This window comes from Protopterus annectens, chromosome 6.part0 (genome assembly GCF_019279795.1).
Source record: "Protopterus annectens isolate FY-2018-M chromosome 6.part0, PAN1.0, whole genome shotgun sequence".
Classification (NCBI taxonomy): Eukaryota; Metazoa; Chordata; order Ceratodontiformes; family Protopteridae; genus Protopterus; species Protopterus annectens.
In genome coordinates, this window is record NC_056737.1 from 325,816,130 (window position 1) to 325,828,629 (window position 12,500).

At 40.6% G+C, this 12,500-nt stretch overlaps 2 protein-coding genes across 2 annotated transcripts in view; one reads left to right on the top strand and one right to left on the bottom strand.

The window, feature by feature from the left end:
* Positions 1-6,733, bottom strand: part of HEATR4 (HEAT repeat containing 4) — a 390,162-nt gene extending 383,429 nt beyond the window's left edge. Inside the window, exon 1 of the mRNA XM_044074085.1 lies at positions 6,665-6,733. The gene's annotated coding sequence lies outside the window, so the exon portion shown is untranslated. The remainder of the gene's footprint in view (positions 1-6,664) is intronic.
* An 846-nt stretch (positions 6,734-7,579) lies between these two features.
* LOC122804297 (acyl-coenzyme A thioesterase 1-like) overlaps positions 7,580-12,500 on the top strand; it is an 89,533-nt gene continuing 84,612 nt past the window's right edge. The window contains exon 1 of the mRNA XM_044074086.1: positions 7,580-8,143. Coding sequence (XP_043930021.1) covers positions 7,591-8,143 — 553 coding nt within the window. The 5' untranslated portion in view covers positions 7,580-7,590. The remainder of the gene's footprint in view (positions 8,144-12,500) is intronic.

Below are 12,500 nucleotides of genomic sequence, written 5' to 3' on the forward strand. Positions count from 1 at the left end.
ACATAAACAAAGAAGCATGCTATAATAAAATTGCAAAATTTGCTACAGACTATTCTCTTAGGACTCATCACTGTTATAATTAAAAAAAACTTTCCCATGGCTCAAAAACTACAATACCAGTCTGAGAATATACTGGCTCTTATCAACATTATTCCCCCCTATTCCAGCAACCGTACTCTTCGTTCATCAAATAAATCACTGCTTCAGGCAACCAAATTTAGTAATACTTCAGGAGATGCTTTATATTCATCCCAGGTTGCAAAAGCCTGGAATGCACTTCCCACTAACATTATATCCATCCCCAACCTTAACCAGTTCAAACAATTACTCAAAATTAATCTAACTAAGTCATTGCAGTGCTCTTGTAGCAGTCCAGGCTAATGAGACGCACCAGGTATCCTATCTCCCTCCTATAAAATGAACTCTTGTGCCCTAATTTCCGATCATTTTTCTTCACGCTATTAATCTCAGTCAGCACCACCTCTCATGGGTAGCGCCTACACACCCTTAAGTACTCTCATCAAATCAACTGCCCAGCAGCATCTCTTGTAGGATCTTATAGTCTCTGCTAGCACAGTCTGTTTTCATCTTTTGTTTAAAGTTTATACTATGTTAAGAGTCTTTGTATAATGATGCATGTTTTGTCCTGATTCTTAGTATTTGAATGCGTATAAGTGATCATTTGTAATTTTTGTAAATTAGACCATTGATACATGTGAAACATACAATTTTTTTGTAAATCAGACTAAATATTTTGCTGATTGCATGTCTTTATTTCTATGTGGAGCTTTTCTCCCCAGGCCTCTGCTGAAAATGGGCCACCACCCAGTCAGACTTTCACGGTAAACAAATGTAAAATAAAAACAAATAAAAGTAAAATAAAATATTCCTTTAATGTTCCAGAGATCCATTTGGGTCAGGAATGGAAGCTTCTGATATTTCAGCTTTTCTGGTACATTAACTGTCTGCAGTTACTTGGTCGCGAGGTTACTAATTTCCAAAATTCTAGCATTTCTATTAAAGAGAACAAACCTACATTTCTTAGCATTCCAAACAAAAGAAAATCCGTTTAACACTAAAGTTAATCCTAAAAATAATTTCTGTGTTGCAGTGGTGTCCAGTTTGTAATACATCCAAGTCCAGACATAATAACACACTGCATTACGCTTTCAAGGGATACGTATTCAGGACTTCAAGTACTACTGTAACAGAATCTGATGGCCTCATCACTATCCTACACTAATGCTACTTCCTGTTATGCTTTTTAAGAACAGGCAAGCACCTCTTTTAATCCCCTAACAACACATCTTTGGTACTGCTGCACAAGGAAGGTAGGGGAAGCATTAATGTGGATATATTACTCTCTCCCCCTTCCAAAGCATAATATAAACAAAGTTACCTTAGCATACACTAAATACAGTCATATTAGGAACTTACCATAGCTGTAGACATTTGAGTGCATTCACTGTTGCAGTAATTACTCTTGGGAACTTCTGCCTCAGAAGGCTTTACAGCCGGCCCAACTTCTAGAGCTTTTCATCCTTCTCTCTTGGCTAGACAAATGCTCTCCCATTTGGACATCAGTGGTATAAAAGCCACATTGACCTGTGCCATCTTCAGGTCTTTCTAGCCCTGGATTATTAATTTATGGTTGTCTGGTGCCACAGTACTGGCTTCTCTGGTGACAGTGGTCTCCATGGAAGCTTTCCAGCCAGAAGGCCTGCCTCCCTAAGCTGCTTCTCCAGGTTCAATGTCAACCTTGACAAACGAAGGCACTTGGTCAGGGGAACAGAGATGAAAGGAAGGAAGAAGAAAAGGTGGCTAGGGAACCCACCCCTCCAAACGATGTACACGGGGTTTGTGAAAAGAGGGGATGAAGGGAAGAAATGGATACTGCAACAGTGTGTCTACTAATTATGCTAAGCTCCTAACATGTCTGTACTATAGTCATCATATAATTCACTGTTGCAAGGCTAGTGGGTGGTTTGCCCTTTAGAAGACAGAGTTTTAGGAGTCCCTGAAGAACAGCCATGGTAAACCCTGTGTTAGCCCCAGATACAATACCCACATTGTAGTGATTGGAAAAAGAACAGAAAGATGGCCAAGTAGCTACTTCTAGGATGAATTGTGTATTAACCTTCCCCAGGAAAGCAGTGGTGGCTCCAGTGGATCTAGTGAAATATGCCCTAACATGCCCAGGGACAATCTTGCTGTAAATGGAATAACAGAAGAAGATGCAGTAGGCTAGCAAAGGGATAGCAGTGAGCTAGCAGTAGGCTAGGTATCTGAATATGGTCTGTTTGCAAACTGGTTTCACCTTCCTGTATTTAGCAAATTGAAGGGGCAACTGATCAGATTTACTGATTTGCTTTACTCTGTCTAGGAAAAAATCTCAGTTGCACACCCAAGGAATGTGATATTCTTTCCTCCTTGCTCTGGAGTTATGAAAATACAGTCCTGGTTCAGTGATAATTTTCTTGCCAAGGGGGTACCACTGTAGATGAGCTAAGATGGCTGAAGTGCATGCCTTAACTGAAGTATTAGATACTCTAGTTTTGCAAGGGTCTGAGAAGTATGTCAGGATCAAAGCCACAGTTGCTGCATTTGGGTCCTGATCACTTTTGCGGCACCAAAGGATGAATCCTTTCTAATAAGCTAACTGTGCTTTCCTTGTGTTTGGTTTCCTAGTCTCCCTCAGAATGGAGATCATGTCCTCTGAAAAAAATGACATTGGGTTAGGATGAATAAGTGACCCCTTTTTCTATGTCAAAAGATTCACATGCTGAGGCAAGCGGAACAATTCTGTACTTATCAAGTTCAGCAGAATGAAAAATCAATGTTGCCTATGTTAAAAGGGTGATATGAGCAGCATTTCTGGTTGTCCTACTTTACTTTCTGCAAGAGCTTGTGGATTAAGTGTATTAAAGTGCTTAGTAGCCTAGGCACTGAGGCTGTGTAAGTCAAGCACTTTCCCTTACAGTTGTTTCTATCCCAACAGCCTTCTCCATTAGCAGGTTCAGGACTGACTCCTAGTATTTCAGCATATGGGTCTGACATTTAAGGACCCTGAAGGCCAGAGTAGCAGAGGTGCATGTTTTCTTCTCCAATCTGTGTAGACTGTAGCTCTCCTTGTCAGTGGGTAGTATATTCCTGCCAGGATCTGTAGTAGTTCCCTGCTGGAATTCACAAGAACACACAGATGGCTCTGTCAAACAGTTCTTATAAAATACTGATTCTATAAAATGGTCAGGCTTCCTCAGATCAATGGGTTGGGAATCTGACTTCTAGGAGGCATAAGCAAAAGCTTCTTCCAAGGTAGCTTTAAATGGAAGGATGGCTAATGCCTTGGGCTGAAACAAACCTGGAAGCTCCACCTACCTTTCCTGGAACTAGGAAAATTTCTTAGCATCCCATTTGAACTATCCCTCTTTCTGTGAAAGGCTTCCCCAAATGAGACATCATCTGAGGAAGATATAGATGATAAGGGGTCATCAGTTTAAGAATCATACAGGTAGGAGGAGACATTTGGTTTGTAAAGGCAAGTGTTAGAGGTATCAGAATCCTCAGGTGGCAAAGATTCCCTTATTCTTTTCAGAGAATAAGCCTCTGACAGTGACTGCTCTTGAGAGTCTAACTGCCTACTTCTCAGAAATTCCATAGCATCATGACAATCCTGAAACATTATTGTCAGGAAGTCTGGGATGGGAAAGGGAAAAAAGACCCATTCAGCACTGGCTGTGGCAAGCTAGCAGATGTCTATTTTGGTTTGGAATGTATTGGTACAGGTTTGGAGGCGAAGGCCACTTTGAAGAACTTGGGTCATGGTAGAAAACTTAAGACCTTAATCCAAATACCATTTACATCCTTGCAAACAATGAGGAGAAAGTGCTCTCACAGTCTGTAACTATAATCTGGATGTAAGAACCTAAGGCCTACCAAGAAGTCTCTGAACGGACAGACAACAATGTGCATTTATCTTGGGAGGATGTGCCCACATGAGAAACTATGACAGCTTCCAGAGGGGATTATGCCACAGGCCTCAGTAGTACCAGATGTCAAATTCAAAGACACCTTGCTTTACCAAGTGCCATTGAGACCAGGGGTCCTTCAGATTAAAATGAATTGTCATTGGCCTCCTGATGTTTCTTATCTATGGGGCACTTCTCTGAGTATTTCTTTTTTTTTTTTTTCCCTACAGGATGTCTGCAGTGGGCCTGGTTGATGACATGTCAGTCCTGGATCAGATGTGCGACGTCTTTTAAAAAAGTTTTTATTGGATTTTCAATTTGTAAAATAATCACAACAATATTTACAGTCAAGAGATTTATGAACATAATAAATGAAAAAAATTCAACTAAACATCATACATAAAATAAAAAACAACTATTTACAGGAGTGTCCATTAACCAACAAGTCATTCAAGTTATTATACATTACATTAAATCTAAAATGCAGTTATTTTTGCTTGTCAAGCAGATCTCTAAGTTTTGTCCATGCATTATTGCTGTTGTTGTTGTGTCTTTCAGCTTTTCCTGGTTAGGGGTCGCCACAGCGGAACTCCAGTCCGCTAATGATTGGCAGTAGATTTTTACGTGCCGAGTTGCCGACCCTGATGCACAACCTTCAACGAAGGTACGCCCATTCACGCATGTCTCCACACAGAAGACGCTCTAGCTGAGAATCGAACAGGACAACGTCTTACTGTGGGGTGACAATGCTACCGCAGCAACACCACTGCAGTTTGTACATGCATTGTAGCAAGAGGTAATCCTGGTTGCTCTTGGCTTAATTGTAATGATTTCCAGGTGACAGACTTCAATTGCAAGATTTAAGTAGTCCTGGAGAGTTTTCACTCTCCACTTCATTGTCCTCTGCTTAAACCTGGTACAATACGGACAATTAGGCATGACTTGCACATGCCCCAGCAAAATAAAAATGTACTGTGAAATTCTTTATGGGAGATTTGTTGACTATAATCAGCAAAATTATTAACTACTTCAGAATCTGACATCTAGTCTTAATGCTCAAAAGCTAAAACAAGCTAACCTACACAAACAACAAAAACAGATAAGAGATTTTCTCTAACGAGGGTTCTTATTTGAACTCTGGAAGCCAGACCACATCAATGGACTGATTATGCAACACAATCCGATCAATCTTGAGTGAACTCAAAATAGCTTAGGCCAATGATCCCTACAAGCTCTCAACCTCTTAACTCAAGAACTCTGGACAAAGCCAAAAATAATGGGGGGAACAAAGATCCAAAAATAGGGGCAAATTTTAAATATTGTGCTTATAAACTGATAAAGTTACTAGAATAAAAGGTTTTGCACTAGCATGCATTTTTCTGAAGGATATGAAGTCTGAAACTTAAATGTATGTCATTATTTAGTGACGTCAGTCTTCACACCAAAAATAGAAGTAAAAAATCTGGATATTCTGCAAAAATCTGAAAAGTTAAGAGTTATGGGCCTCCATACTACCAACAGAACCCTGAAATTCAAGTGGAAAGTTGTCCAACCAGCCAGCAGGAGGAAGGGAGAAAAGCTCTTGAAGTTGGGCTTGCTGTCAGACATTACGTGGCAGAAGCTCCTAAGATTCATTAGTGTAACAGTGAATTATATGATGAACATTATCCTGTTCTTCCTCTTCTACAAGAGAATGGAACTGTAACTATTACTTAAAGCATCTTTCTGTGCAGTGGCATTATTTATGCCAAGTGTTCTACTAAACTTCTACACATACCTCTCAATGTCCTTAATTTTTAGGGACATCTCTAAGTTTGTCTCAGAATTTTATTCATCCTCTCATCAAATTAGAATTTTTTTTGTGAGTAGGTAGTGATTGCAGTCACTAAATACTGACAATAATTACAATTACAGAATTCTATTACTTCAGAAAGTACATGTTAATTCACATTCTATTTTCCTATCAACTTTCTAAATTAATAGTACCAGTATTTAAAGTATTTAATAAGTTCTCCTAATTTGGTGTCTTTTTGCCTAATTATTCTTTGCTTTGTCCCAATTTCTGATGGCAAAAGACTGAGATCTATGCTTCTAAATCACAGAAATTAAAGCAAATCTACTAGTTATTAAAACTGGTTAAATTGGAGCTTGCACAAAATGTGGCAGAAAGTTTCTAGTTATGCATAGTACTGGAATGTCTTAATTTCATGCTAGCACAGTGAAGGAAGTATTGTTTTTTTAATAAATCACTTTAGAAAAACTGCAACATCTTAGTTGTTGATGGTATGGGTTAGAGAAAAAAAATAAAACTGTGCTATTTATTATATACCAACAGAATATAGAAATAGGTCACTGCTAATAAAGTAAGGAATGTATAAAGGAAGCAAGCAAAGAGGTTAAACAGTGAAGACTATGGATATAGTTTTCCTTCTGATTTTAAACTATATGTAATTCACATGTTAGTAAAGACAATGAACAATTAGTATGAGATGCTACGATGTTAACAGACAGAAAACTTGGTTTGTATTCCACCTCAGTCACTTGTCCTTCTGCCATGCCCCTCCGGCTGTTCAAACAAACTGAACAGAAAACTTGGTGCAGATTCTATTTTATATCACTTCTGGTTGCAAAAAGTTGCTGATTTAGATTATGTGTTGATGTTGTAAATTAATGAAGTAACATAGGGGAAAATGTACCTGTCCCTTTTCTTCATCCCTTTCTGAAGCAGTCTTGTAGCTTGTCTTTAGTGACTGCCCTCACTCCAGGCCCTCACTGTTTACAGCTGTTACTTAGCAACATCATGTAGTTGTATAGAATTCACATTTCAAAGTAAGGGAAATACAATTCTGCTTCCTTACAGTGCAGCTAAAAGTTTCTGGAATTTAGATTCCAATTTTAAATGCTTAGTATTTTTTTTTTAATCACTGCAACCTGAAATATGTTCCCTCAAGTAACAGTGTAAAATGGTCTGCAAGAAGCAAAACTGGAATTACAGTCAAACCATGAGTATGTGTCTGAGAATAACACCAGTGAAAGGGCATGTATAAAAATGCTGCACACAGAAAGAAACAGATGAAGGAAATGATCCGTAAGTGACATGAGGGATAGAAGTGCTGGGATATTCAAATAATTAAGATTAGAACCATGTGAAACTAGAGATATTTTAGTATTTTTTCAGGTTTGCATGTCTAAATGTGTGTTGTATGTCTTACTGTAACTTTCCTAACAGTAAGTTATTGAAAGGAGAAAAAAGCAGTCCGTAGTGCAAGAACAACAAATACAGGAAATAAAAACTAGAGTGGAAGCAGGCTAAACCACTTTCAGATTAGTTTAATTATGTACATGTTCACAGTTTCAGAAACTTTAGTTCTGGATTCTACATGATTTAAATCCTTTATGGCTCAGTAAACATTGACAAAGGAGGGGTTGAAAAAATCAACCAGATGAGGTGGAATAAATTGCTAGTTCTGCAGTCTTTTATCTACCCAAGCAATGTATGTAACATCCACGTCTGCAGCAGGGTTTACTCTGAAACTTCTCAAGACTCCTCCTACTGCACGCTTTTGAGAGCAATCTACTAGATAGGCAATCAATTGCCTTTGCCAAACAGCAGCATTAAACCATGTTCAAGTTCAGCAGGAAATTAAGTGAAGTGTTACTGCAGTGGAATTTTAAAATTATCCATAAGGCACTGCAACGTAAACGCAGACAGGGCAATATGGGAACATCTCATACTGTCACAGTGAGCATTCTGCCAGGTGCCCGATGTATGTTTGATGAACCAGTGCAGGTTAAAGTCAATGGTCTTTCCCCTAAGCAGGAGGTTACCTTAAAGGCCACCCTAACAGATGAAACTGGGGAGACATACAGGTCTTTTGCATACTACAAGGCAGATGAAAATGGTGAGCTGGACCTCAACTGCAGTGCAGCCAAAGGTGGGAGCTACTCTGGAGTTAAACCTATGGGGCTGTTCTGGTCTCTTGCCCCACAAACTCCCTTTAAAAGACTGATGAAGAAAAATGTATTGTCCCCTTATTATGTCAGTATTGAGGTCTACAACAAGGCTGATCTGCCTCTAGCTAAATGCATAAATGAGAGGTGGTTTATAGGTGAAGGGGTCACAAGAACACTGGTAAGAGAAGGACAAATAAGAGCAACACTCTTTCTTCCTCCTGGTAAGTTGAATTTGCTTTTATTTATTTGTTTGTTTTTTTTAAGCTTCTTTTGAAGTGTCATGTGTAGGTGTGATGTTATACAAGTCTACAGCAGTATTTTCATTTAATTGTATTACCCCCATCAAAGGTACTGCCATACAGATGCCATGCACCTGTGTCTTACTGCTGGTTTCACAAAATTATACCTATACCATTTTCTGTCACAAGCAACTATATTACCAGTGGTACCATAAAGCAAGTAAGTATTCCTCCGTAAAGGATGCTATTCCACAAACGTCATCTGCCCAGTGCCCACTCGTTTAAGCTGTTTAATAGTGTGCACCGTTTGTACTTGAGATGTTTATCTTACTCTTGCAAACCAGAGTCACATAAAAACAGGCTCACCTGATTTTGTTGTTATTTATTCTGGCCACTCATTGTGTAGTAGGACAGTCTATAGTCTACAGTGAGCAGTCTACAGTGAGTTTTAACACATTATCTCCAGCACTACATCTAAGATGGCAGAGGAGAATTTTCCAGAGATAAATCTTTAGCAGTTTCTTTCCAGTGTGCCCAGCCACTGATGTCAGGTGTACATGGTGGTTAATGAAACATATTAAGATGCCTCTGGAAAAGCCATTCTATTGAGCTAGAGGGATAAAACCCTGACATGGACCAGGTGTCCCACATTTGATTACAGGGTTGGGGCTCTTGATTGCAAAGCTGGGTGGATGAGCCTGCCCATTCTTGGGGGGGGGGGTCCCAGACAGCCCAGGCTACTGATCCTGACATACTGACTACTGAAGGACAGGAATGTTATCATAAGAGCAGAGGTCAATGCAGTAATTATATGGGCATGACCACACAAGCTTTTGACTGTAGTCCCTGTTAGCCATGTGAAGGAACTTGCATAAACTAATAGAGGGGCATAGGAGGTTCCATTGATGACATAAGTGCCCAGTCAGCAGCTAAGGGGAGAGGTTAGGCCATTTATAGAAATGTGCTTTTGTTGGCTGAATGCAAGTAAGAGCGCCAAACATTCTGATATCTGCCTGGATAACAGTCCCTCTAGAAGGCTCTTACCTTATGGGATCTGAGGTGAACTCCTTACCCCTAGGGAATGAATGGGCTTGAGCTTAACAGGGATTGGTCTGGTGGGTAATAGACAGTGGGATGGAAAACAGAAAAAAAAAAAGATGCTATGGAAGACCCATGTTCTATTACATCCATTAAAGTATTGCATCTACACCGTCTCTATCCTTGTCCCATTGTTTTATTGCTCTCTGAATTACTGTGTACTACTGCTATACGTAATGTATCACAAGCCCCTTCCACCCTCTCTGTGAAGTACATATCCACAAGTCCATCTTTAACCCTCTTCTTTCCAACTGGCACCCTTGTCCTTTTATCATTCTCTGTCCTTCCACTTTAAATGCAGTCTAACTCTGTGCAGTGAAACAGTGTGGTACATCCAAAATGAATCCATCTTTTCTTTTCTCTCTTCTGATGTATAGTTGCCCATGTATTAGACTCTGGCATAAATACCTTATAGTGTTTCCCTACAACGTTTTCCTAGCACTTGCTATACATATGACAGTACAATTCCCAACCACACCAACTCTATTTACTGCATGTGTTTCTTTCTTAAGAAATTTAATGGAAATTAAAGTAATATAATTATCATATAAAACAGAAAAAAATATATTTAACACTGGAATAGTTTCCTTTCTGCAATAGTTTTATGGATCTAACAGGGCTGATGTCCTATTTAACTCCCTTCTTATTAAATTACTGTACAAGGCAGGGGTTGAGGGACTGTCAACCCTCATAAAGATTATTACTAAACAACAGTTTGCAACAATAAAGCATGGCTGTTGCAGCAAAATGGTGTTAAGCATCATTACGGTTCATAAGTAGGTACTAGGCTATCTGCCCAAGGGCATTTATAAGCCTAGCCAGAGTATGTTGGCTTTCCCGCCCCATTTATTAATTAACTGATCCTCTGTCAAGCAGAGCCAATGAAGTGATCCCAGGGGTGTATTTTCTGTTACCCATCCACTCGTCAAGGTTTCTCTTGAAGAGTGTTAGTGAGAGGCTCTGCCTAATGTAGTTTGGAATTTTGTTCCAAAGCATGGGGACTCTCTGTGACAGGAATCTATCCCTCCAGCGTGGCTCGCAGTGACTTGGATTTCTTTAAGTGGAGCATGTCCATCAGTTCTGAGTTGGATATGACTTTGTAAGTCAGGCAGAGATCGCCACTGAGTACAGCCAGAGTTTTTTCAGTCGGGCTGCATAGGACATATGTTTGAGGCCAGTAATCCTCTTGGTGAGGTACTTTTGTGGTCTTTCTAGCTGTTGGAAGTGTCTTGTGAGGTACATCCCAAATGGGGCATTGTACTCTATGATGGGTCTGATGAGTGACGAGTAGAGGGGCACTATAACCTCTTTATTTCTAGATGCAAACTCTTTAGTAATTAGATGGGCCACATAGAAGGATTTCCTAACTACTTTGGCAATATGATTGTCAAAGGAGAGATTACTATCTACCTGGGTCCCCAGATCTCTTATTACCTCTTCTGTATTAAGGGGGCTGCCACCTATGTGGTAATTCGTGGGTATTTTGTTTTTCCCAGACGGGATGACTATGCATTTTTTGGCATTTAGCTTGAGGCCATGACTTTGACACCAGGTGTCCGTCTCAGTAAGGCCCTTTTGGAGGATGTCCGTGTCAGCCAGAGAGTCAATTATGGCTCCCAGTTTGCAATCATCAGCGAACTTGGTTAGCCATAGTCCTCCTGTGTTTGCCTGTACTTCTGAGAAGTATATGCCAAACAGTAGGGGTCCCAGGACCGAGCTTTGCGGGACACCACTTGTGACTAGTTTAGAGCCGGACCTGGAGCCCACTATTCTTACCATGTGAGTTCTGTCTGTAAGCCAGTTGGCAACCCATCTCGTGGCATAGGGGTTTATGTTCAGGCTGGTGAGTTTTTCTGTAATACCCGAGTGGGGAATGGTATCGAAAGCCTTGGCAAAGTCAAGGTAGGCTGTGTGAACCACCTTTCCCTCGTCTATGGCCTTGGTGACTGTCTCAAAGAAGTCAACCAGGTTTAGTAGGCATGATCTGCCCTTAACAAAGCCGAACTGGGTCAGGTCAAGTGTTTGGAGGTTCCCAATGTCTTTGTTAATGAGTTCCATGGTGATGCGCTCTATAGCCTTGCAGACCAGGCAAGTCAGGCTTATGGGACGGTAGTTACCAGGGTCAGTTGTGGCCTCTCCTTTGTGGAGAGGAATAACTGGTGCTGTGCACCATTCTGTGGGCACGTAGCCTGTGGAGAGGCTGAGGTTGAACAGCGTGTTTAGGTGGGGGGTTAGTTCATGCTGTAGTTCGTGCAAGACGTAGCCTGGGACACCATCTGGCCCCATTGATGCTGTGTTTTTGGCTTTTGAAAGGACTGTTTTCACCTGTGCGTCTGTGATTTCCAGGACACTGCACTTTTCCGGTATTGTTGTGGGGCCTTTTGGGGGTGAAGTTTGCACTGAATCTATCTGCCAGGATGTTGGCAATATCAGTAGGTTCAGTATATTTTGTGCTATTTTGCACTAGTTCAGTGCATATCTGCGAGTTGCCACTTAGATTCTTAACATAGCTAAAGAAGGCTTTGTGGTTATCTTTTGAATCCTTGGCTATTTTTCTTTCAAAGTTAGCCTTGGATGATTTTATGAGGGACCTTAGTTTCTTACTGATACTGATCAGGGATGTCTTTCCTTCTTGGAATTTGCTTTTTTTCTGAACTAGTTTCCTCCTTCTGTTGTATAGCCTGTTTATGGCAGGGGTCCACCAGACTGGTTTCCTTCTCTTAGAGGAGTGAGTCTTGGTTTTGCTATGGATGGCACGATCCATGCATCCTTGTAGGTGCTCATAGAGTGCATTTGTAAAGGTTTCTGCATCTTGGGCAGCGTTATCTTTTAGCGTGGGGGCTGTGAAACTTACCGCCTCTCTCTTAAGTAAGGTGAAGTTTGCTTTAAAAAAGTTTTTTACTGTGGTTTCCTTAGTTGGGGGTGATGGTGGGGTGTGGACATCAAGAGTGATTAGTTTATGGTCTGATCTAACCAGTGACGGGTTGACCTCCGATATGGAACACCTGTCGCCCATGTTGGTGATGACCAGGTCTAACATGTTTTCACCTTTGGTAGTGAAGTTTACCAGCTGATCCAGGGCATTTGAGTTGATGAATTCCAGGAAGCGCTGGGCCTGGGAGTCTGTACTCGAGTAGTTTTCCCAGTTAATGGTAGGGTAATTGAAATCACCCAATATCAGGGTGTTCGCTAGGACCTTCATGTTTTCCAGTGTCTCCAGAAAGATGGAGTGGTGGTCCTG